At 40.9% G+C, this 25390-nt stretch overlaps 1 protein-coding gene across 14 annotated transcripts in view; it reads left to right on the forward strand.

The window, feature by feature from the left end:
• Positions 1-25390, forward strand: part of LOC132382495 (WD repeat-containing protein 72-like) — a 502802-nt gene that overhangs the window by 50375 nt on the left and 427037 nt on the right. For 11 of the 14 annotated variants that reach the window (XM_059952748.1, XM_059952757.1, XM_059952751.1 and 8 more), the window contains exons 3-11: positions 4864-4964; positions 7699-7777; positions 13386-13560; positions 15220-15296; positions 15383-15502; positions 17058-17239; positions 17874-17976; positions 22937-23078; positions 25057-25302. In XM_059952748.1, the coding sequence (XP_059808731.1) occupies positions 4864-4964; positions 7699-7777; positions 13386-13560; positions 15220-15296; positions 15383-15502; positions 17058-17239; positions 17874-17976; positions 22937-23078; positions 25057-25302 (1225 nt within the window). The remainder of the gene's footprint in view (positions 1-4863; positions 4965-7698; positions 7778-13385; positions 13561-15219; positions 15297-15382; positions 15503-17057; positions 17240-17873; positions 17977-22936; positions 23079-25056; positions 25303-25390) is intronic. The other 3 variants (XM_059952747.1, XM_059952746.1, XM_059952745.1) reach the window with 3 other exon arrangements.

The raw sequence follows: 25390 nt of genomic DNA on the forward strand, positions 1-25390 counted from the left end.
ATCATTTTGCATTCCCCCCCACCCCCCACTACTTTCAAATCTCTTACTGTCTTTCCTTTCAGTTAGTCCTGACGAAGGGTCTCGGCCCGAAACGTCAACAGTGCTTCTCCTTATAGATGCTGCCTGGCCTGCTGTGTTCCACCAGCATTTTGTGTGTGTTGTTTGAATTTCCAGCATCTGCTGATTTCCTCGAGTCTGTAGAAGATTATGAGAAGAGGTGGCAGAAGGAACAGTGTAGGGATGTTCAAGATTCAAAGTAAGTTGGTTATCATGTACAACCCTGAGATAAATTTTCTTGTGGGAATACTCAACAAATCTACAGAATAATAGCCATAAGAGAATCAATAAAAGACCACTCAACTTGGACATTCATCCAGAATATAGAAGGCAATGAACTCACAATACAGAAAGAAAGAAATGGTAATAATAAATAAATAAACAGTAAGTGTCAAGAATATGAGATGAAGTGTCCTTGAAAATGTGTCCATTGGTTGTCGGAACATTTCAGTGATGGGGCATCCGAAGTGAGTGAAGTTTGACCCTTTGGTTCAAGAGTTTGATAGTTGAGGGGTCATAACTGTTCCTGAACTTGGTGGTGTGAGTCTTGAGGCCCCTATACCTTCTTCCTGATGGCAGCAGCAAGAAGAGAGCATGCCCTGGGTGGTGGAGGTCCCTGATGACGAATGCTGCTTTCTTGCAATTGCATTTCATGTAAGTGTTCTCATTGGGTGGAAGGGATTTACTTGTGATGGACTGGGCTGTATGAAGTACTTATTGTAGGATTTTCCTTCGATGGCATCAGTGTTTCCATACTAGGCTGTGATGCAGCAAGTCAATACATTCTCCACATCTATAGAAATTTGTCAAAGTTGTAAATGTCATGCCTAATCTCCACAAATTTCTAAAGAAGTATTGGTAATGCTGTGCTTTCTTCGTAGTTGCACTTCAGTGCTGGAGTCAGGACAGGTCCTCCAAAATAATTACACAGAGAAATTTAAAGTTGCTGACCCTCTTCACACTTGATTCTTTGGTGAAAATTGGCTCATGGACCTCTGGTTTCCTTCTCCTGAGGTCAATCATCAGCACTGTGGTAGAAGCAGTAAAGGTGTAGACTAATTTCTAAATGGGAGAAAATTTTAAAAATCAGAGGCGCAAATGGTCTTGGATGACCTTGTATGGGATTCCTTAAAGGTTAACTTGTAGGTTGAGTTGGTGGGGAGTAAAGCAAATGCAATGTTAACATTCATTTTGAGAGGACTAGAATACAAGAGAAATGATGTAATACTGAGGCTTTGGTCAGAGCATACTTGGCACATTTTGAGCAGTTTTGGTCCTCTTGTCTAAGAAAAGACGTGCTGGCATTGGAGAAAGTCCAGAGGAGGTTCCCGAGAATGATTCTGGGAATGAAAAGGTTATCATATGAGGAGCATTTGATGGCTTTGGGCCTGTACTCTCTGGAGTTTTGAAGCATGGTGGTGGGGGAGGGGGGAAGAGAGGTCTCACCTGTTGAATATTGAAAGGCCTGGATGGAGTAGATGTGGAGACGGTGTTTCCTATAGTTGGTGAGTCTAGGACAAGGCAGCACAGCCTTGGAGTAGAGGGATGTTCATTGAGATCAGAGATGTGGAAGAATTTCTATAGCCAGAGAGTAGTGAATCTGTGGAATTCCTTGCCCCAGACGGATGTGGAGGTCAAGTCATTGAGTATAATTAAAAGAGAGGTTGATAGGTTCTTGATTAGTCAGGGTGTCAAAAGTTATGGTTGGAAGACAGGAGAATGGGATTGAGAGGGAAAATAAATCAGCCGTAATGGAATGGCAGAGCAGACCGGATGGGTTGAAAGGCCTAATTCTGCTCCCGTGTCTTACGGTTTTGTGGTCTAAGCTATCGTGTGCTTGGCCCTTTGTGTTTGTTTTGAATACCCTGTAGTGGGCATGTGAGATCTTTGTTTTGCTTTATAACAATTAACCCATTTGTTTTGCTTTGATAATAATATTGGCTGGTGGCAGTGTTATGCTGTGTTCATAACACTGGGGTATGTGTAAAAGTAAACCCATAATAACAGGAGTGGCATCCCAGCTAATCTACTCTTCCAGCTGCGACTATTCACCATCAGTCACTGAAGTCACAATGAGACCCCAGCGTTCCCTTCTAATGTTACCGCCCATTTCTGGGCTAGAGGGAAATGGTAAACATCTTCAAGTCTCAGTCTTCTTGAATGATAGTTCAGAAGTTAGGTTTACTTTCTTTTCGCCAGCTAACTCCCATTCTTTTTCAAACAATACTTTCCATAATCTGAGCCCTGCAATTGGCTCAGATGAAAGGAAAACAATTTCAATGTTAATAATACTAATCCTTGAGAATATCATCCAATATTTTACCTGCTCCGAAATCTAAAGCTATTGCATGGAAATTGGGATTCTACACCTCTTACTGCAGTAATTGTTTGACTGTGTATTGTGTTAATGACTGCCTAGATACTCTTAGTATTAGTACAAAAATGTTAATAGAGTTGGCACAGCAGAAACGATACAAGGGTATGCTTGAAATCTCCTTGAAATAATGCAACATTCTTAGAATCAGAATCAGGTTTATTATCACTGGCAAGTGTTGTGAAATTTGTTAACTTAGCAGCAGTTCAACGCAATACATAATATAGAAGAAAGAGAAACATAATCAATAAATTACAGTATACGTATATTGAATAGATTAAAAATCTTGCAAAAACAGAAATAATATATATTAAAAAGTGGGGAAGTGTTGTTCATGGGTTCAATGTCCATTTAGGAATCGGATGGTAGAGGGGAAGAAGCTGTTCCTGAATCGCTGAGTGTGTGCCTTCAGGCTTCTATACCTCCTACCTGATGATAACAGTGAGAAAAGGGCATGCCCTGGGTGCTGGAGGTCCTTAATAATGGACGCTCCTTGAAGGTGTCCTGGGCACTTTGTAGGCTCGTACCCAAGATGGAGCCAACTAAATTTACAACTCTCTGCAGCGGCTTTCGGACCTGTGCAGTAGCCTCCCCCCCCCCCCCCACTCCAGACCGTGATGCAGCCTCCATGGTACATCTATAGAAGTTTTTGAGTGTTTTTGTTGACATACCAAATCTCTTCAGATTCCTAATGAAGTATAGTCACTGTTTTGCCTTAGTGACTCTTCTGAATACCTAGCCCATGATCATGCAAGCTAGAGAAGTTTTGTAATCATATTGAGAACCTCAACAATTTCAACTCCACTTATAGGGAGAACACAGGTAATTGTCTGGAGTGGGACACCTCTCCAATTACCACCTGCCCAATCTGTCAGGCACCTTTTGCTCCAACGGCGGAAAGCTCTACAATTCCCAGTACGGGCTCATCCGTCATCTTGGAACCCATAAAAATGAAGTGGATGCAAGTCATCCTCGATCTCAAGGAACCGGCTAAGAAAATGATATTTTTCTCGTGGAAGTAAATGTTGAAGCAGGGTCACGCAGGAAAGAGTGGGCATGGTGGTTTCCTGTCCCCCCCAAATAGTGTTTCATGCCATGACTGTCCCTGATGGGGCGGTAATCACATCATGCAGCTAAGATTTGAACTGCTGAAGAAGTTACAAATAGTGAAGTGAGTCCTACAGTTGCAATTTAAATTATCCCGAGCATTGAAAACTGAGGCTGGCTAGAGTTGTGTTTTGGATATTGAAAGCAAAATGCGGAAACTTTAGCTGATGTCTCATTGCTACCCCCTCTGCAATGAGCTCCTAGTTTTTATGTCTGATCAGCCAAAAAATCATAGCCCACACAACATGCTACTAGTTATGCTACTGCAGGAATAAATGTGTAGCTCAGGTTCCCGAGACCAGGAACACCTCAGCTACTTAGTTCATAAGAATGAACTGCTTATGAAAGTGTCCAAGTCAATTTCCAGATGGCCACTATCTCACCCAGAAGTGCTAGTTAGTGTGTAAAACATGCACAATTTGAACCAATTTCTAGGCTTATGCTTCCAAAGTTTGATTGTTGAGAAGTTGCAGCTTCTGTGCCCATTTTGTGCATAATTTGTGCATGAGTTATTTTGCTTATATATAATGGTGCTTAATTATTAATGAGGGGAACCAATGAGGAATTGTCCTGAACATTGTTCACCCTAACAAGTTTGATGTTTGCCCAAGGCCAGATGTACATCTAAATGAGAGCAGCAAGTATACTGTAGTTATTTCCATGCTTACCGATAGAAATTACCTGTTAAAGGAGTGAAATATAATCTACATTTATAACTTAGATAAACATAAAAAGCCACCTGCCACAATAAACGAGAGTTTAAGGGGCCACAAGGTTCCATCAAGGCATTTTTCTCTCCACCTGCCAGTCACTAATGTTATTGCTCGGCATATTCCGAATAGCATTGCTGAGGTCCCATTACTAATTGTAGCGTTTGTGCATTATTCACCACAAGTATACATAATACCATCTCCATTAGTGTGATGTGCCCATGTCTTGCAGTATTTCAGGACTTGATCTGTGAAGACGAGTGCAGTATAGGGTGAGCTGGGGTGGCCAGCTACCTGGGAATTGTGTTCTCCTCCTCCGAGCCTTCTCTCACCTTCAAGCAGGTACCATGAATAGAAATTCGTTAAGGCTGTGACAAGCTTTGTGCAAGTTTCAATGCAAGATTCAAGAGATAAGCCATCCTCATGTCTTTTCAATTGTGTCCATTTGCCAGTTTCTTGATTCTTTGTCCATCACTCAATTGGATGACGGAAAGTTAGGCAGGATCTGTTTCGCACAACAAAAAAAGTGTAATCTGATTTCAAGCCATGTGTTAAAAGTCAAAATCAAGTTTGTTTCCTGTGCATATATGAGTACAATTTTTTTTACTTCCTCAGACTTTACCTCGCATCTTGATGTTTGGCCACACTGCTTCAATTACTTCCCTTGGTAAAGCAAGTGAGAAGCAGCCATACATTGTCAGTGCTGCTGAAAATGGGTGAGTCTCTCTTACTAGGTGGTCTCATTGAGCTCTGCACGAGGAGTTCCTGCCTTGCAGGAGATCAAGGTCAAAGTCAAGTTTATTGTCATTTGCACAAGTAATTATCTGTGTAGGTGCAAAGAAAAACTTAACTGCAGCAGTGTCACAGGTAAAGGGGGTCAGAGACACAGCATTCTCTGATTTCTCAAGAGAAACATAAATTAAACTTAACTCAAAGAATTATACAAGGAAGAAATAAAGCAGAAAATAAAGTATAATTTTAGTTTAAGGCTATCAAAGTTATCAAGGTGTTGCTATACTGAGGCAATAATTGGTGTTGTGCATGATGCTTCAGGGACCAAATAGTGTTGGCGCGTGGCCAAGTGGTTAAGGCATTGGTCTAGTGATCTGAAGGTCGCTAGTTCGAGCCCTAGCTGATGCAGTGTGTTGTGTCCTTGAGCAAGGCACTTAATCACACATTGCTCTGCGACGACACCGGTGCCAAGTTGTATGGGTCCTAATGCCCTTCCCTTGGACAACATTGGTGGCATGGAGAGGGGAGACTTGCAGCGTGGACAACTGCCGGTCTTCCATACAACCTTGCCCAGGCCTCAGTCATCATCAAAAATCGATGGACAGCCGAAGAAGGTTGAACGGAAGTAGCTGTTCTTCAACTTGGTGCTGTGAGGCTTCAGGGTGACAGTAGCTGTGAGAAGATGACACGGTGGGGCTCTTTGAAGATAGATGGTGCCTTTTGAGGTATGATTTGAAATCAAAATGCTGCAGATGTTGGAAACCTGAAATTAATTTTGTAGCACAGTTATGAGAATCACTGCACCCGAGACCTGGATTCAACCCTGACCTCAGGTGCTGTCAGTATGGGCTTTGTACATTCTCTCTGTGACTTTGCTAGTTTACTCTGGGTGCTCCATTTATTTCACAAGTTTCAATCACATGTGGTTTGGTAATTTAACTAGCCACAGCACATTGCCACTAGTGTGTAGGAGAGTGGTGGAGTCAGGAGGGAGCTAATACAGAGTGGACAATAATGAGACTGGTGTAGGATTGGCGTAAGTGGGTAGTTGATGGTTGGTGCAGACTTGGTGGGGTGAACGGCCTGTTTTTCTATCGTATCACTCCATGACTTCATGACTAAACGGCATTGGATAAATTCAGGTCAGACAGCCCCTATGGGGAGAGAAATAAATGTTTCAGCTGGTGACCTTTCACTCAAACCATATTGAGCTGAAATATTAACTGTTTCTTTCTCTGCAGATACAACCAGATCAGCTGAGTATTTCCAGATTCTCCTGTTTTGCTTCAATAAGTAAATAAAGCAAGGAAGATTTAAATTACAGAGCAGCAGCAAAGTTAAGGAAAACAGGCCTTTAGAAAAATAATGCATCAAGGCTAACAATGAAGTCAGCTGAACTTACTTTTTCAGTTGGTCCAGTGTGGAAAGTTTTTGTCCATTTTATTTTTCTATTGTCAGCAACTTAGGGAGAATGAACATGAGCTTTGATCACTTGCAGGAACGTATGCAAGTAATTGACCACATTTCACAGAGCCTGCCTTTTCCGATCATCAGCTGAGCATTCTCTAATTAAAATTTAAGCTTCATTAAGCAAGTGGATTTTATGGGACCAGAATATCATGTTACATCAGCAAAAGGGTACCCAGTGGATTTACTGTTAATAACAACTCGTATCTCTTTGGTGATTTTTACGGAAGGTGGAATGAGGTAGAGAGAATCATAAAAAGGCTGCAGTTGCTGGACATCTGAATTAAGAGCAAAAAGCACAGGCAGTGCTCAACAGGACAGACAGCGTACACGAGAGGGCATTAGAGCTGAGATTTCAGGTCAATTACCTTTTATCAGGAAGAGGGTAATCGAGCCCAGAGATTCAGTGAGGGTTTCTGTCATAAATGAGTTGAGGCCGGTGTAGTTTTGAGCAATGATACAGTTGTGTGGCCTAAACTTCATCTTTGAGTCAGCAATTTGAATCTTGTTCTCTGAATGAAACTAAATATTGGGAGGTGGGTGGAATGGGTCAGTACCATTAGAGTTTATCTTCCCCTGCTAGCCAAATATACATCTCTATCCAGACAGGGAGAGGGGGAGAGAGATCGTGCACACAATAAAAGTAAGCAAATCGCTTTAGATCTGGAGTTTTACAAAAGACACAAAGTCAGACGTCACTGTAGCAACAGCCACAGTTCTTTGTAAGCTCTCTCATTTGAAGAAAGACGTGCGCTGTAAAAATTTCCAGTGGGTGGCAGTGTGTTTTTAAAGAATGATAAAAGCTGAGCTTGGCATGCAGACAGCTGAAAGATAAATAAAAGTGAAGTCTCCAGGATGCATGGCGCTTTCAAGAATATCAGGTTTAATTTGGATGAAAGGCAACATTTGTTAATTGGATGTGACTCATACAAATGATGAACAATCTAAATCACTGACAACCCATATTGTTGGTTTACCTGCAATTTGCTACAGGCTGCATGTAGGTTAGTTACTAGGCTTCAAACTGAGGCTTCAAGCTGAGCTGCAGGATGTAATTACTTCAACAGAAAGGAGTAGATATGTTTCACCTTTAAGTAATGGCCAGAACACCTTCATGCTCAGTAATTTATAAAAAAAAAAGGCTTGCCCGCTTATAACTGTGGCATTAAAGAAAACCTGGACGCTATGAAATGATTTTGGTCAATTGACTTGAGACGCTGTGAAAATTAATGTATGAGGTTCCTTTTTCAGGGAGATGTGCCTTTGGAATGTCACCAGTGGCCAATGCATCGAACATACAAAACTGCCCTTCACTCACACTTCAATCTATGTAAGTACACTGGCATTTGATGTGACACTTAATTCACTTACATATGTTGCTGTCATGCATTGCATTTTGAAAGAACAGAACTGAAGTCTGCAATTTAAAAGAGTTCTCGAAAATTGAGATTAACTTTGATGACTTGAAAAGGATTTATTTTAATTTTCCATGAATACATGGTGAAGTTAGAAAGAAAACCAGGTCCTTTTAAATGGCTGAAACTGGCAGTATATTCAGTTTGGAATGGAATTAGCGACAAACTATGGTAAATTTTTACTGTTTCATATAAACACAGAGCTAATTTACTATTTATTTTAAAATTTGATTTTATTGAGATACTGCATAGACCAGGCCTCACAGAATAGCCACACCACTCAGCAATCCTAGCCTAATCTCAGAACAATTTTTAATGACTAATTAACCCACCAACTGGTAGATCTTTGGACTATAGGAGGAAACTGAAGCACTCGAAGGAAACTCACGCCGTCACGGGGAGAACATACAGACTCCTTACAGGCAGCGGTGGGAATTGAACCCGGGTTGCCTGTACTGTTCCACTCCAAATGACTACATGATAATATACGACTAAGATCTGATGTTATTCTTTAATATAATGTTGTATTCAACCAATGTTCAGCTTCATTTGAAAAGCCACTGTGGAGAAGCATGCTTCAGACAGAGTTAAACAATTCCACAGTGAACAGACCAGGTCAAAGATCTTTACTGCTGCCACATCCAGTCATGACTGGTGGTTGACAAATAGACAATTGGAGGTGGAGTCTTTATGAATACTCGGCGATGGTAAACATGAGGGTAAAAATCAAAGGTGGGTTATGTTTTCAGACGGACTTCCCAGGTGAATCATCCATCGCAGCCTCCTTCTAAAGTCCCTACTTTCAAAGAAGATAGTTTTCACTTAATTAAATTCACTTAATGACACTTCAAGAAACGACTGTATGCACTAGATGTGACCAGGGTCGTGATTCCTGAAAGCATGCTACGCTATGTGAGCTGCTCCATTGCTCTACTGACGTCAGTCTAGCAGTGGAAGATTACCCAGATTACCTGTCCACAAGCAGCTGGTCAAATCCAACCCATTAATCGCCACCCCATTAATCTGCTCCAAGTCATCAACAAAGTAATTCAAATAGTCTTCAACAGGGCTATTAAGTAGTGCTTACTCACCAGTAACTTGATCAGTATTGCGCTGTGGTACCTGACACCCCAGAACTCTTGATTCAAACATTTCAGGGGTGAGATGATTGTGATAGGCCTTAACCTCAAGGAACACCCACAAAATGCTGGTAGAACACAGCAGGCCAGGCAGCGTCTATAGGGAGAAGCGCCGTCGATGTTTTGGGCCGAGACCCTTCGTCAGGAGTCCTGACGAAGGACAAAGCCAAAGTAATATATATTATCAAATTCATTTCCTTGCAGGAATTTACAGAAAAATAAGTACAATACAATAGAATTTACAAAAAGCTATACATTAACAAAGACTGACAAACAATCAATGTGCAAAGCAAAAGACAAATTGACAAAGATACTGAGAACTGGAGTTGTAAGGAGTCCTTAGAAGCGAGTCTGTAGGTTAAAGAATCAATTCAGAGTGGTAGTGAGTGAGGTTATCCACACTGGTTCAGGAGCTTGATGCTGTAGGGCTTGATGGTTGGAAGACAGGCTGTCGGGATCCAAAGCAAGAGCCAATTTCACTTGCTCTGTGCAATGTTACTCCTCCCTCTATGGTGCTGAGACTGCCCTGGCTGCTGTGCTCCGTGCCCGTTAATATGATGAACTGATAAGAGAGGCTTTGGGCCTACTCTGGGCTGCTTTGAGGTTTGGATCTGAGGACTCAATTTGGTTTGAAATGTCGCTGTCGTTTGCTTCAACTGTTTGTACGATTTGTGATTTTTTTGTTTCCTTTCTTGTGCATATTGGATGTTGGTCTTTTTTTTTCTCCAGTTGGGTTCTTTCATGGTTCTTGCTTTGTGGCTACCTGTAAGCAAACACATCTCGTAATGTATAAATTACATTCTTTGATAATAAGTGCACTTTGAATCTTTGGTCATATGGGACCTAAAGCTGTTATATCCCCTCTCTGATGGCTGTGGAGAGAAGAAAGCATGGCCTGGACAGTGAGGGTCTGTGATGATATCTACAAGGAGTCCTGCACAAGAAGGCAGCAAACATCACCAACGATTCCCACATTCCAGGCCATGCTCTCTTCTCACTGTTGCCTTTGGGAAGGAGGTGCAGGAGCCTTAAGTCCCTTACCACCAAGTTCAGTAACATTTCTTACCTTTCAACCATCAGGTTCCTGAACCAGAATGAATAACTTCACTCATCTCAACACTGAACTGACTCCACAGTCTTTGACTCACTTTCAAGGATTCTACAACCACATATTCTCAGTATTATTTATTTGTGTATTATGTATTATTATTTGCCCAGTTAGTCTTTTTTTGCACGTTAGTTATTTGTCAGTCTTTGTGTGCAATTTTTCATTGATTCTGGTGTATTTATTCTGTGAATGGCTACAAGAAAATTAATCTCTGGGTAGCATGTGGTGATGTATGCAACCTTTGATAATGAATTTACTTTGAACTTTGATAGATGCTGCTTTCTCGTGGCAGTGCTCCATGTGAATGTGCTTAATGATGGGGAATGCTTTGTCTGTGGTCCACCACTTTCTGTAGGCGTTTCCATACCAGCTATGATGCAACCAGTTAGAATACTCTCCACTGTGCACATGCAGAAGTTTGTCCAAATTATTGGTGACATGCCAAATCTATGCAAACTTCTAAGAACGTTGAGCTTTGTTGTATCTTCTTTGTGATGGTGCTTACATGCTGGTCTCGGTACAGATCCTCTGATATGATTATGCCAAGGAATTTAAAAGTACTGACTCTCTCCACCCCTGATTCCCTGCTGAGGCTCATGGACGTCTGGCTTCTTCCTCTTGTACTCAATAACCATCTCCTTGTTTTGTAAGTGGCTCCAGCTAGAGCCATACCTTGCACAAAGAGATGTTTGTGTGGTTGTGAGGCCAATCATCTTGGGCCTTGGACCTCAGTGCAGGAGCTCCCATGACAGGGTCCTGGACCTAAACATCTTCAACTGCTTCATGAATGACTTCTATTCCAACATAAAATCAGAACTGAAGAAGTTTGTTGATGATCACACAGAACTCTATTCCATTTGCAGCTCATGAGAAGGTGTTGCATTGCACAAAGACTGATAAATAACATTAAATCTGGATAAATGCCAGTCAGTGCGTATTCCCAGCAAATCTAACCATCTCCCCTCAATAATATTACCATTGCTGAATCTCTCACTATAATTATGATCTTTGACCAGATACTTAACTAAACCAATGCATAAATACTTTGGATCATAAGAGAGGTCAGCGGCAATGAAAAGCTTGCCTCAAGACTCAATAGGATCTCTCCTGCATCACAAGGCAACAATGCATATGCATTGTTAAAGCCACCACCTGCCTTGAAAAACACAAAGCAACAACTTGGACAAAGCAGCAACTCGACTGGCACCATATGTACCACGTTAACTATTCATTCCAGACGGTAGATGAGGTGTTGCTCCTCCTGAGTTTGGCCTCATCATGGCAGTAAAGGAGGCCATGTACGGACATATCTAGATGGGAATGAGAGGCAGAGTTGAAGTGGGTGGCAACCGGGAGATCCTGTCTGTTGTGGCGGACGGAGCGGAGGTGCTCGATGAAGCGGTCCCCCAATCTGCGTCGGGTTTCGTCGATGTAGAGGAGGCCGCACCGGGAGCACTGGATGCAATGGACGACTCCAGCAGACTCGCAGGTGAAGTGTTGCCTCACCTGGATGGACTGTCTGGGGCCTGGAATGGTGGTAAGGGGAGAGGTGTGGGGACAGGTGTAGCATTTGCGCTTGCAGGGAAAGTGCCTGGTGGGAGTTTTGTGGGGAGGGACGTGGGGACCAGGTAGTCACGGAGGGAACGATCCCTGCGAAAAGCTGAGAGGGGTAGGGAGGGAAAGATGTGCTTGGTGGTGGGGTCCTGTTGAAGGTGGCGGAAGTTGCGGAGGATAATGTGTTGGATCTGGAGGCTGGTGGGGTGGTAGGTGAGGACAAGGGGAACCCTGTCCCTGTTGTGGTGATGGGAGGATGGGTTAAGGGCTGAAGTGCGGGAAGTGGAGGAGATGCGGGTGAGGGAATTTTTGATGATGCCAGAAGGGAAACCACAATCCTGAAAGAAAGAGGACATTTGACAAGTCCTGGAATGGAAAGCCCCATCCTGGGAGCAGATGCGGCGGAGACAGAGGAACTGGGAATTGGGAATGGCATTTTTGTATTGAGCAGGGTGGGAAGAGGTATAGTCAAGATAGTTATGTGAGTCAGTGGGTTTATAGAAGATGTCAGTGGATAGTCTGTCTCCAGAGATGGAGACCGAGAGATCAAGAAAGGGAAGAGAAGTGTCCAAGATGGACCAAGTGAATTTAAGGGCAGGTTGAAAGTTAGAAACAAAATTGATGAAACTGATCTCAGCATGGGTGCAGGAAACAGCACCAATGTAGTCATCAATGTAGCGAAGGAAAAGTTGGGGAGTGGTGCCAGTATAGATTTGGAGCATAGACTGTTCCACATAACCCACAAAGAGGCAGGCATAGCTGGGGCCCATGCGAGTGCCCATGGCTACGCCCTTGACGTGGAGAAAGTGTGAAGAACCAAAGGAGAAGTTATTGAGAGTAAGAACAAGCTCCGCCAACCGGAGGAGTGTGGTGGTGCTGGGGAACTGGTGGGGTCTGTTATCCAAAAAGTAGCGGTGGGCTTTGAGGCCTTCTTGATTGGGGGTAAAGGTGTATAAGGACTGCAGTTTGAGTGCAGCTGCAGGTCAAAGGCACTGACTGAACCCGTCCTCCTTGAAAAAGAAAAAAAAGAGACATTAAGGTAGAAATTAAGCTGTTTCTGCAGATGACCTTGAAGAAGCTGCACTCTAGCAGTATCATAGATCCACTCCTCTGATGCATGTGAAAATATTGACTGCAAAGGTTGGCTATTTACCTAACAGACCCATTGTGTTTACGTCACAATGTCTCTTACTGTCATCTAAAATGATATGTGCACAAATGTCCCTTTGACCAGTTCTAGACACCATAATTCAAAGAGAACATGAAGGATTTGGAGAAAAGGGAGAAGATATTTAGTAGAATGGTTAAAAGGATAAGGTTATATGTACATGGATAGATCAGAGAAGTAAATAGAATTCTCCTTAGAGAAGAAAAAAAAGGTGTTAAATCTTAAGAGTAAGTATACAAAACCTTCTCCTAGTGTTTTGATAACCACTGTTTACGGATTTAAGTTCTCTAGCAAATGAACCTGAGGTGACATCTAGAAAAACACTTTAATACTATATGTGGTTCTGGTTCAGAACTCATTGTCTGTCTGGACAATGGAAATGGTACAATACCTTTCAAAAGGACAGATTTTATTAATGGTTCAATTTATTGTCAGAGAATATATGCTGTATACAACCTGAAATTCTTGCTCTTCACAGACTTCCAGGAAGCAGAGAGAAAAATAAACAAAAGAATGAATAAATTAATGCCTGTGTTTGTATCTTCATCCTGCAGTATTATTACCGTTCCTTTCGGATGTCAGGTGATGGCTGGTTGCTTTGTTGTGGACAGTATCAGGATATATTAGTGATTGATGCACGTAGCCTGGAGCTTCTCCACGCTCTCGTTTCATCTGCAACTCCAGATTGGATTAGCTCGATGTGCATTGTCCGCTCCCAAAGAATTCAAGGTAATAGAACAGATATCATCCCCAGTGTTTCTAATGGTGTTGCTTTCCTTTGATTACACCCAGAGCTTTCCACAACTCCATCCTAACTCAGTACGAAAGGCCTTTTACAACAGACTTAGAAACACAATCAAATCCTGGAGAAAACCTAAAAATGGCAACTTTTCCAGGATCAGAATCGGGTTTATTATCACCGGCATGTGTCGTGAAATTTGTTAACTTAGTAGCAGCAATACCATACAGAATAATATAGAAAGAAAAACATTACATAAATAAGTAAATCAATTGCAGTAAGTATACATATATATGTAGATTGAATAGATTAAAAATAGTGCAAAGACAGAAATAATTATTAAAAAGTGAGGTGGTGTTAATGGGTTCAATGTTCATTTAGGAATCGGATGCTAAAGGTGAAGGAGCTGTTCCTGAATCACTGAGTGTGAGCCTCAGGCTTCTGTACCTCCTTCCTCATGGTAGCAATGAGAAAAGGGCATCTCCTGGGTGATGGGCAGTTCAGTGTAGTTTTTGTACTATTTCATGTAGCATCATGGTCCTGAAAAACGCTGTCTCGTTTTTACTTTGTACCGTTCTAGCAGTTACGGTCAAAATGACAATAAAAAGTGACTTGACTTGATTTGAAATTACCTAGGGTTACCCATATTCCCTCTATTTTTCTAAGCTTCATGTACCTATCCAAGAGTCTTTTAAAAGACCCTGTCGTATCTTATCTCTTCCAGGTATGTATTTAATCTCCTTTTGAAACTTACTATTGATACATGCCTGAAGTCTTTTCAGACAGTTTATTTCTAATCATTAAAATCTTCACACCCTCTTTGGGTGTTTTTGTTATATACCTTGATCTGGGATTCCTGCAGATTGGAAGCAATAAACAACAACCCAGTAAAGCAAAGGGTTCTAAAGCTTACAAAACATATGTAGGGTAGGAGGCGTGGGGGAAGTTGGGTGGCAGAGGTCAGTTACCATATTACAGCCCCTCTTGGTTATAATTGCTTGTTTCAGAAGATGGTTTATAACCATGAAATTGGGAATGCTCTTTGCATTGCAGATAATCTTTGAACAGTAATTAGTTTTAGCAATGGAGAGTTGAGGCAGGTAACACTGAATGGAGCGTTGCCAAATCTGGTGAGATGTTCATTCACTTTCCACCATTGACATTCCAGTCTGCTGTCCTCAGACAGAAGCAGCAGTGACAAGGTGTAATGAGCATGCTGGGAAGGCTCAGCTTTGGGTATTATGTCAAGGAGGCAATTCTCCTAACTCCAGAGGACCGAAAGAAACTCATTCATTAGTGTGAACAGTAGCATATGTGAATCAATCTCCACTTCCAAGTATTGGGTACATTTCAGTCAGTGGAACAAAACTTCTAAATGGAGGCCAACACACAATGGTGTGCTACATCACATATTTAGAATGTCTGATTGTAAGCAGGTTTTCTAGGATTCCTAACACATTTCCTAGATGGATGAATGGTCTGCTAATGGTTGCGTGCAGTGAATCAAAAATGTGGTATTCAACATCCTAAACATTTTTAAATAATAGCTGAAGTAATATGAAGAGAAACAAATACACTTTTGGATGGACCATCCTTTGTAGAGTGCCATTAGTCTTCTTGTTACTTAAAAGCATTTCTATACTTTGCAGAGGATTCGTTAGTTGGCATCTCAGTAACGGGAGAGCTAAAGGTGTGGGACTTGTCGTCATCAGTCAATGGAGTTCAGGTCAGTCCATTGTATGAAATGTCCCCAGAACTACAGAAATTCACCCAGACCTTTGCCCGATCTAATGACTCCTCTGTATTTTCCAGGCCAGAGAGAATGTTTATGAAGCGGAGTCCAAGTCACTTTGGTGTTTCAATTGTCAAGCTGTCTGCTTTTGCACTTACACAGAGCGCTTACTGTTGGTGGTTTGCTCTGATTGCTGGAAGGTAAGCTTTATGTCAAGCTGAAATAACTTGGTGACATCTAACTGGAAGTGCCAAAACACATAATGAACATTATAGTTAGCTGGCCAAGACATCAGAAGATTGTGGGCTCCAACCTCTTCCAGAATTAGATCAGATTATTCCAGCTGATATTGTAGTGGAATGTAAGCAAATTTCGCACAATGGAAGTAACTTTGATGTCCCATCCATTTATAACAAACGATAATGAAGAGCTCATGACCTTACACAATGAACAGTAGAGATTTCAGGTATCCAGGCAACAGTCCGCATTAGCTTCATCAGATCAATTTGCCCATCGTTATTGTTCTGCTTGATGTAGTTTGCTTGGAGCCAAAATATGCTTGCGTAACGTAAGTAACGGTACATGAGAAGGTAAAGAATTTTTTTTTTTTGAGATATGAAGGGACACAACGTAAAAACACTTTCATGTCTTTTAATTCCAAATAATTCCTGAAAAATCGTTACTGGTGTGATTAAATCTGCTTGCAGTTGGTAAAAATCAGGTTAATTATGTCCACTAGTCAAATTTTTTGAATCTTGTTTCAATCCGTCCATTATCTCCCATCCTCTTTACTCTGATATCCACTCGTTCTCCAAGCACTACAAGTTCTCTGCTTTACTGGACATATGCTCTCCTGTGCAAACCCGCTTCCTTACAGTTTGGCAGTGCCAGCTGTTCCTTTAACTGCCTGGGGCCTAAGTCTTAAAATTCTTCTCCATGTTTCCACTCCTCTCCTTTTAGTGAGAAGTTAAAATTCACCTGTTGGGGGAGTCCAGAACCAAAGGCCACAGTTTAAGAATAAGGGGAAGGCCACTTAGAATGGAGTTGAGGAAAAACTTTTTCACCCAGAGGGTTGTGGATCTGTGGAACGTTCTGCCTCAGAAGGCAGTGGAGGCCAATTCTCTGGATGCTTTCAAGAAAGAGTTAGGTAGAGCTCTTAAAGATAGCGGAGTCAAGGGATATGGGGAGAAGGCAGGAACAGGGAACTGATTGTGGATGATCAGCCATGATCACAGTGAATGGCGGTGCTGGCTCCAAGGGCAGAATGGCCTACTCCTGCACCTATTGCCTATGGTCTAAAACACACCTTTCTATTTTCACTCATTATTTTATTTATTGAGATACAGCCTTTCAGGTCCTTCGAGCTGCACCGCCCAGCAAACCCTGATTTAATCCTAGCCTAATCACAGGATTACATTGACATTAATTACATTGACCAGTTAACCAACCAACCAGTACATCTTTGGACTGTGCGAGGAAACTGGAGCACCCAGAGGAAACCTGTGCAGTCATGTGGAGAATGTACAAACTCCTTACAGACAGCGGCAGGAATTGAACTGGGTCACTGGTACTGTAAAGCACTGTGCTAACCACCATGCTACAGTGCTCTCCGGCGTGGTAGGATTATCAATAATTCTTAAAATGCTGGTATGAACTTATGTTGATAAGAGAGACTAAGGAAATGCTGGTTGTTGAATACAATACAGGTTTTTGTTTTCCTTATAGACATTTTACTTTCTCACTGTTGTCCGATAGGTTTTTGATTATTGTGACTTTTCATTGCTGTGCTTTGTGAGCTGCAAAGATGGCCATCACTGGGCAGGTGGTGAAGTTATAGCTGCAAACAAGATAATTGTCTGGACAGAGGACGGCCAGAGCTACATTTACCAGCTGCCTGACAGGTGGGCTCAGGTGGGAAAACCTCAAGAGGAGTTCAGGTATGGGATGAACATCAAACTCTTTGTTCTGAACAAAAATCACAGCATGTCACAAACGATTTAAAAAAAAGATGAGCAGAGACAAAGTCCGTACTGAGTTGGACATTTGTCAGGAACTTGGCAGCTGTGGACCTTGTCTCACACTGCAGACAAAAAGTAATTGGCCAGACTTCCTTGTACAGTTATGAGGATTATCCTAAAAAATAAAATCTGTTTGCTTTATTAATATCAAAAATGTTTTTGATAATCCATGCAAAATAGTAGAATATTTGAAAGAGCAAAATTATTAAAAATATGTGCAATTTGAGTTACTGAGAATTAATATAATGATATTGACATGGGTGTTAATATTTTGTGTTGTACAAAAGTAGTGTCAGATGTGTGGATAGTTTTTCTCCTGATAATCCATTATCTGCTTTTTTCATGATACCTCTGGCTCATTTTTAATGAGTAGGGAATTAATTTTTAATTTAATATAGAACGATAGAACATAAAACATAAATATATGCCTTAATATTAATAAATGATGAATGTACATACAATTCTTTGCCTTTCTAGAAGTTGCAAGCCTGTTTAGCTTTTTTCACATTTTTCTGCAAATGCAGTTGACAAATCAACTTCACTGTCTTTACAGCAGCTTGTTCAAAACTGGCATCTTTATCTCCCATGAACACTCATTAAGCGAGACTGTTACCCCTCGTCTGCTTTGCTACACATCAAGTGATATTAGCAGTAAGGTACTGACTATTTCTCAAGATAACGTTTAATATTTTATACAGCTTTCATTTACATATCTTTCAAAATATGCCTCAAAATTGCCGTGTACATTATAAAGTAATAACTGCATCAGCTTATTTGTAAAACCCTACCACCGATTCCAAACTGAAGAAACATTAAGGGCACAGTAATTAAATTATCCAATCAGTAATCCAGGCAAACAATCCTGAGACCAGGGTTCAAATCCGACTGTGGCATCTATGGAACTTAAATTTAGTTGATAATAATAATTACAACAAAACCCTCAAAACATTTGTCATGACAACTACTAGATGGTGATAAGATCCCATTTGATTCACTAGTACATTTCAGTGGAGAAAATCTGTTATTCTGGCCTGGTCTGGCCTGTATATGAGTTCTGACATGATCTACCAATGTAGTAGATCATCTCTGCACTCATTTGCACTACAGTGAAAGAGGAAAATAGATGAACTGCCTAACATTGACCTTGGCATCAAATTCAGTCAAGTCCCCCCTACAAACATCTGGAGCTTATCCCTGATGTGGGTGTCTCACCTTACAAAGAATATGCCAGTCTGTTCCTTCACAATTCCTGGGTACCTTCCATTCTACTGGCAGACAGAAGTGGAAATACACTGATTTACAGGTAGGAGGCAGTAGCTCTGGGAGTCTTTAGTATTAGTTCCAGATCCCATGACACACGGTGAAGGATGGACAAAGAAACTTGTTTTGGGCTACTATCTAATTTTCTCCTCAGCTGATGGCTCAGTGTTCGTCCATTTCAAAAAGTGCATTGAAACTTGCAAAGGCACAGAATATACCTAGATTGGAGATTTCAATTAATAGCACCAAAGCATCTTGTGCAGCACTGCAGTCGATACAAGGTATTGCTGCAGGAACTCCTCCAAGCAGAGTCCGAGACCCAAACTTCTCCAGGCATGCTGTCCATGAACTTCCTTTAAAGCCAGATGTGGGGGCTGTTCATTTTCATTTGCAATTCCTTAAAAGGGAGGCATCCATACTGCCTGCAGCAAGACCTAATCAGCATTCATGCATGGACATGTAAGTGGCAAATAACATCTGTGCCATAATAGGATCAGGTGTCCTATGATGCGCAACAACTTGGCTGATGTGTTAGACTATCGCTGTCTGGGGTCCTCGTATGAAACTGTTTTAGAGAATGCGTAGAATCCATCATAGCATAGTACAAATACACCTGCATGACTACAAACTCTCAATCAAACTGGTGACAAGCTAAAAATGAGCTTCTCCATAGACTCCACTTTTTTATGTTGTGCTCTGTCCACTTGTGCAAGCTGTAATAGGAGGAAATTCGCTCTCATTAACTGAAGCAGAGCTGACAGTATTACTCTGCTAGTTCCATCTAACTGTAAGAAAAAAAAAACGGTATCAAGCCATTAGGTAGCATCTGTGGCAAGGAAAAAGCAGTCAACATTTTGGGCCATAATGAATGGTCTAAGCCCAAAACGTTAACTGTTTACTCGTCACCATAGAGGCTGCCTGACTTGCAGAGTTCCTGCAGTGTTTTGTGCATGGTTCTCAATTTTCCAGCATCTGCTGTGCATATCAAACAATTAGCAGGCTCCATTAAAGCACTCCAGGTTTGGTTAAATATTCATATCCTTGATCCTTCTGACAGACTGAAATATCAAAAATGGTTTTTTTATGGAATCAGAATGCTTGAATGATAATGTGCTTGCATTACTGACGGAAGATGTACACTTCTCTATAAGTCTTACTGGAACATTTTGTATGGAATTGATTGGGTAAACAAGTTTTTATAAATATTTTTTTATGGTATGATAAGAATGGAGTGTAGTCAAATGCAGTAACTATTGTAATATGTACAGTGATGGAGACCAAACATCAAAGATGCCACAATAAATTTAGGATTCAGATGACATAAACTTTCAGAGCACAGAGCATTGAAATTAACCACCCATCCAAATCACAATAGAGCAGCCTAAACACATTTCTATGACACATTTATGCTAATATTCATTATAACCAAATCCTATAATATGATTGGGGAAATTACAGATAATTTGTTGGTAGAATTTCACCAAGACCCATCTTTATGTAAAGGTGCACTGAAATTGCAGAGTTAGTTATCTCTGATTCATCTCTTTCATCTTAATATTTCTATGAGAAAAATACAGCAACTGGAGCATTTTTAATACAGGTGATCCCTGTTTGAATTATTTCATCTTATGATTTTTTAAAAGGATGGGGCACCAGCTCTTGCAGAGATCTGAGGGGATTTGCACAGTTTAGCCTCCTGGCCAGAAAAGACCACCAATTTTGACATCTGGGAGAGATCTTCAACTTTCTTTTGTTAGATAGAATAAAACTTGGCATCTTTCCCATGCACAATTCTGATTTTGGCATTTGAATGCAATTAAAAAAAATAAGTTGGAATCTGCTGAGCCTCCGGGAACACACTTAAATCAGTAATTAGGTTGAGGATCAGCAGAGGATCTTGGCTGGAGTTCCCTCTTTCCTCCTTTCCCTCTGGGCACTGGTGCTTTCAAGCACCTGGCAAAGATTAAAAACTCACCATATGGGTGAACCTCAAACACAAACATTGCATCCCTACCATCTTCATTAACTCACTACTTAAATTGGGCTGCCTTCCAGCCAGATATCTTCCAGTATTATCTACATTCACTGGCCACTTTATTAGGTACCGTGGTCTTCTGCAGCTCTAGCAAATCCACTTCAAAGTTCATCGTGTTGTGCATTCAGATATTCTTCTGCACATCACCATTTAAATGCATGGTTATTTGAGTTCCTGTCAGCTTGAACCAGCTTGGCCATTCTCCTCTGACCTTCTCATTAACAAGGAGTTGTTACTCACAGAATGTTTTTTGTTTTCTCATGCCATTCTCTGTAAACTCTAGAGACAGTTGTGCGCAAAAATCCCAGGAGATCAGCAGATTCTGAAATAGTGAAATAACCTTGTCTGACACCAATAATCATTCCATGGTCAAAATCACTTAGACCACATTTCTTTCAATGGTTCAATGGTTCCATTTAATATCTGAGAATGTGTACAGTATACAACCTGATATTCTCACTCTTCACTAACATCCATGAAACCGAAGAGAACTCAAAGAATAAATGACAGAAAAATGTTAAAACCCCAAATACCCCCAACCCCTCCCACGCACAAATATCAGCAAAGCATCAAATCCCCTACCCCACTTGTTGCAGCAGAAAGCATCAGTGCCCCCCACCTGCCAAGCAAGGAATAGCAAAGGTCCCAAAGAGCCCATTATATGCAGTCCAACACAAACTACAGCCCATAACCCGGCATGTTGACATGCCAGAGGCTCTCGCTCACACTAACAAGGGACAGATAAAGTGTCACCCTTTCCACAGTGAGAGGAAGACCAACTCTTTCATGCTATAATCTGAAGCAACATTCATTTGAGCTCACCTGACCTGTGAGCCCGCAGAATCTACCCCTATCCCCAACGAGAGAGAGAGAGAGCGAGACCTCCAACAGCCGCACTTGCTGTCTCAATGTTCTAACCTCTGCGACATTTCAGTTAGTGACACCAGCGAGAAATCGAGATGTCTATGGTGGCTGTCCAAGGCCACACCTCTAAATAACCCAAAGGCACACACCTTCCAGGCTCCTCCTGGAAATATCAATAACACTAGGCCACTCGGATGCAGGAACCCACCACCACACAGAATTGCAGTTTGAGTACAGCTGTAGATTATGGTCTGCAACAGGACCCCAGCCACCAAGAAAAGGGGAAAAGAGACATTAAAGAGAGGGCTGGTCTAAACAACAACTGAAAATCTTGACCATGTCTTCATGCTTTTATGCATTGAGTTACTGCAACAAGATTTGCTGATTAGATATTTGCATTAATGAACAAATGTACCTAATAAAGTGGCTACTGAGTGTATATTTTTCTCATCCTATAAAGGTTGTTATGTTGTATAAATGTACAATATTGGTTTATATAGCCTTAACTATAGTATATAAATGGAAGTGTTAGCAGTAACAATTTCCCTTTTTTGCAAAATTGACCTATGAAACTATATGTTCTTAACTTTTTCTGATATATTAATGCAATATTGCTACAATTGTCCCACTGGTTTTGCCTCACATTATGGGGCCAGGAGAAAACTAGGTAAATGTATAAATTAGTTAACAATAAGCAAACATTTCTGATGTGGCATGAAGGTCAATCTTCACTTGGTTAAGCTGGGTTAAAATTGCTGAGCAAGTAATTCTAATAAGACATTTTACAGCAGGTCAAACAGCACTTGCTGTTGGATCATAAATTCAGATGAAGTGTTTAGCAAATGAAGAGAAGATTCATAATTCCATTTAAAATTATTTTTGAGCAAAAAACCCCAAAAAGACCAATTGGGAGAAGAGCAAGTTGATTTGAAATGTCTTCACGTGCAGTGTGTTCATTATTTTTCTTCTCAAACCTGTGATCTGATGATCGCTGTGAGTTTTGATACTTTCAGCACCTAAGAGACTGAACCAGCAGATGAGCAGGATTTTCTGGGTTCGGTTTATTGTAGAACCCCTGCTTAACAGCAAAGATCAAAAGCAAAATATTGCTAATGTTGTGAATCTGAAGCAAAGGAAATTTACTGAAAATATTCAGACAAAAGTTGTGGTAGGAGAAAAAAAGTCAATGTTTTAGATTGATGACCTCTCATTGACATTTTGATCAGTTCTCATGAATAATCATTAACCTGAAAATCATTAATCTTTTGTTTTTCTCCTCTCTACAGCAGCTACCTGACCAGCTGAGTACATAAATCCTGCAGTTTTGTCTTACTTATATTTGTAAGATGCATTTCAAAATCAGACATAAAAGATGAACTTTCACATTGAAGTTGTCAAAATCAGTACAGGAAAATTGAATTCATAGGCTTTTTTACCCCCACCTTTTCTCTTTTGAGTTTCTTCAGGCAATTCTGATTTTCATCAATGAGCGTAAAGAGCCCTTTCATAAGATTCTCTTCTGTGGCGAAGCATCAGGAAGAATTTCCATGTGGCATATTCCTGATGTTCCGATGGCCAATCGTGATGGCTCCCCGCAAGGTAACAGAGTTTTCCTCTATTCTGATTCTTTAACAGACATCCTTTAACAATTGCTTTAGCAATTGTTCTAACTATGTCCTTATAATGTCCATTAATAAATGAAGCAATTGTTAGAGCAGTTGTTAGAGCAATTGCTCTAACTATGTCCTTATAATGTCCATTAATAAATGAAGCACCAGCTACAGAAGAAGAGTAAAAATGTATTCACTTTCCATGACTAATTAATGTTTCTGCCCCAAAGTATAATCGTTGAATAATTATATTTCATTGTATACCATTGAAATTTGTTTTTTTTTTCCATCAGTGAAGCATGCTATTGAATCTTTTCAATTTGTTTTGTGGTCTTGGAAAATTGAACTGGGGTCTTCCTGTTATGAGTCGTGAAGCAAACCCACATCTCTGTGTCAAGTCACAAGGGATGACATGGCTCCTCAAGCAATCCATTTATTATGCTTGGCATTTCTTTTAACGTGATCCAAGCTCTGTGGTAACCCGATTTAGTTCCTGTTCTACTAACCTAGAGGACAGCTTCTGGATAAGTTCAATACTTAAATCTTTGCCTGCTGCTCCTTTCCTTCTTTTAGACCAACCTTGTATTATGCTCCGATCTCCAGTATCACCTCAACCTTGCAATCAAAGTTCAAAGTAAATTTATTAGGAAAGTAAATATGTCACCATATACAATCCTGAGATTTGTTTTCCTGTGGGCATACTCAATTAATCTATGGAATAATAACCATAACAGAATCAATAAAAGACTGCCCAACTAGGGCATTCAAGAGTGCAGAAGGCAACCAACTGTGCAAATACAAAAAGAAGAAATAATAGTAATAATTAAATAAGCAATAAATCTTGAGAACATGAGAGGAAGTGACCTTGAATGTGTGTTCATTAGTTGTAGGTGCATTTCAATGATGGGGCAAGTGAAGTTGAGTGAAGTTGTCCCTTTTGGTATAGTTTCTGAAGGTAGTCAGGTGGATAATTCCTTCCATCGCCAATCTCGTGTCCTCTCATCATACTTCCCCACCAAATCTCAATTAATCTAAACCCACCTTCCTCCTAATTCATCACCATTGCAGTCCTGGACCTCCTTCCTCACCCACCCACACCATTCCCAGGTTCCTTGCCTCTTCTTGCTACCTCCATAACATTACTGGGCACTGGCCTCCGGGACTCCTTGGATCTGTGGTCATGAGGTCAGCCTTCACAACCCAGTTCGATAACAAGGCAAACAAGAGAAAGTCTGCAGGTGCTGAAAATCCAAGCAAACACACAGAAAATGCTGGAGGAACTAAGCAAGAAAGAGTGCTCTTTTCCACAGGTGCTGCCTGGTCTGCTGAGTTCTTCCAGCATTTGGTGTGAGTTGCTTCTATAAGAAGGCAGTAGCCACGACTGAATTTGATACAGTGGAGCAGCAACCAAGATGTCCATTTTGATCAGGGTGGCATGATAGTGCTAGCGATTTTGAATGGGGATCAATTCCTGCCGCCTTATGTAAGGAAATTGTATGTTCTCCCTGTGACCACAGGAATTTCCTCCAGGTACTCTGGTTTCCTCCCTCATTCCAGACTCGTATTGGTTAGGGTTAGTAAGTTGTGGACCTGCTATGTTAGCACCAGAAGTGTGTTGGAACTTGTGAGCTGCCCCCAGTACATTTTTGGACCATTTTGGTTGTTGATGCAAATGATGCATTTGACCGTATGTTTCGATGTACTTGTGACAAATAAAGTTAATCTTTAAATCTTTTCATTGGCCTTTGCACATGAAATTCTAGCACACTCTTTATGATGCGCTGTTATCTCCAACTGCATTGCTCAGAGTTTAAGTTCACTGAAAAATAATTCTCTGACTGCACCTATGACTTTTGCATGTCAGAGTTGTATATAAAAAAAGCTAAAATGTGAAGACAAAGTTACGGTTTTGGAGTTGACATAGCTGAAGATCTTTCATCAGCACCTGTTATATGCACTACTTTCAGAGATTAAGATGACTGCAACATTGAGCCTTCAGGGAGCATTTGAAAAGCACAAGATCTTGACAGAAGAAATAACAGATCAGCTGGATGTACATGTGAATGGATTTCAGACTGGTTTGATCACTGCCAGTGTTTATATTCCAAACCTAGAAAACCTTGTATGTGGATGTGAAAATGGACGGATAATAATTACCTTGGGTTTGCATGCTGCACGAGCTCAACTCCTTGTAGAACATTTTTTCTTAAAAGGTATTTTTTTATTATATTTGTTTTACATTTCATTATATTTATATGTTTGGAAATATTTTGGGCTATTTCAAAATCTGAATTTCCTATG

The sequence above is a fragment of the Hypanus sabinus genome, chromosome 28 (assembly GCF_030144855.1).
Source record: "Hypanus sabinus isolate sHypSab1 chromosome 28, sHypSab1.hap1, whole genome shotgun sequence".
In the NCBI taxonomy this organism is placed as follows: Eukaryota; Metazoa; Chordata; class Chondrichthyes; order Myliobatiformes; family Dasyatidae; genus Hypanus; species Hypanus sabinus.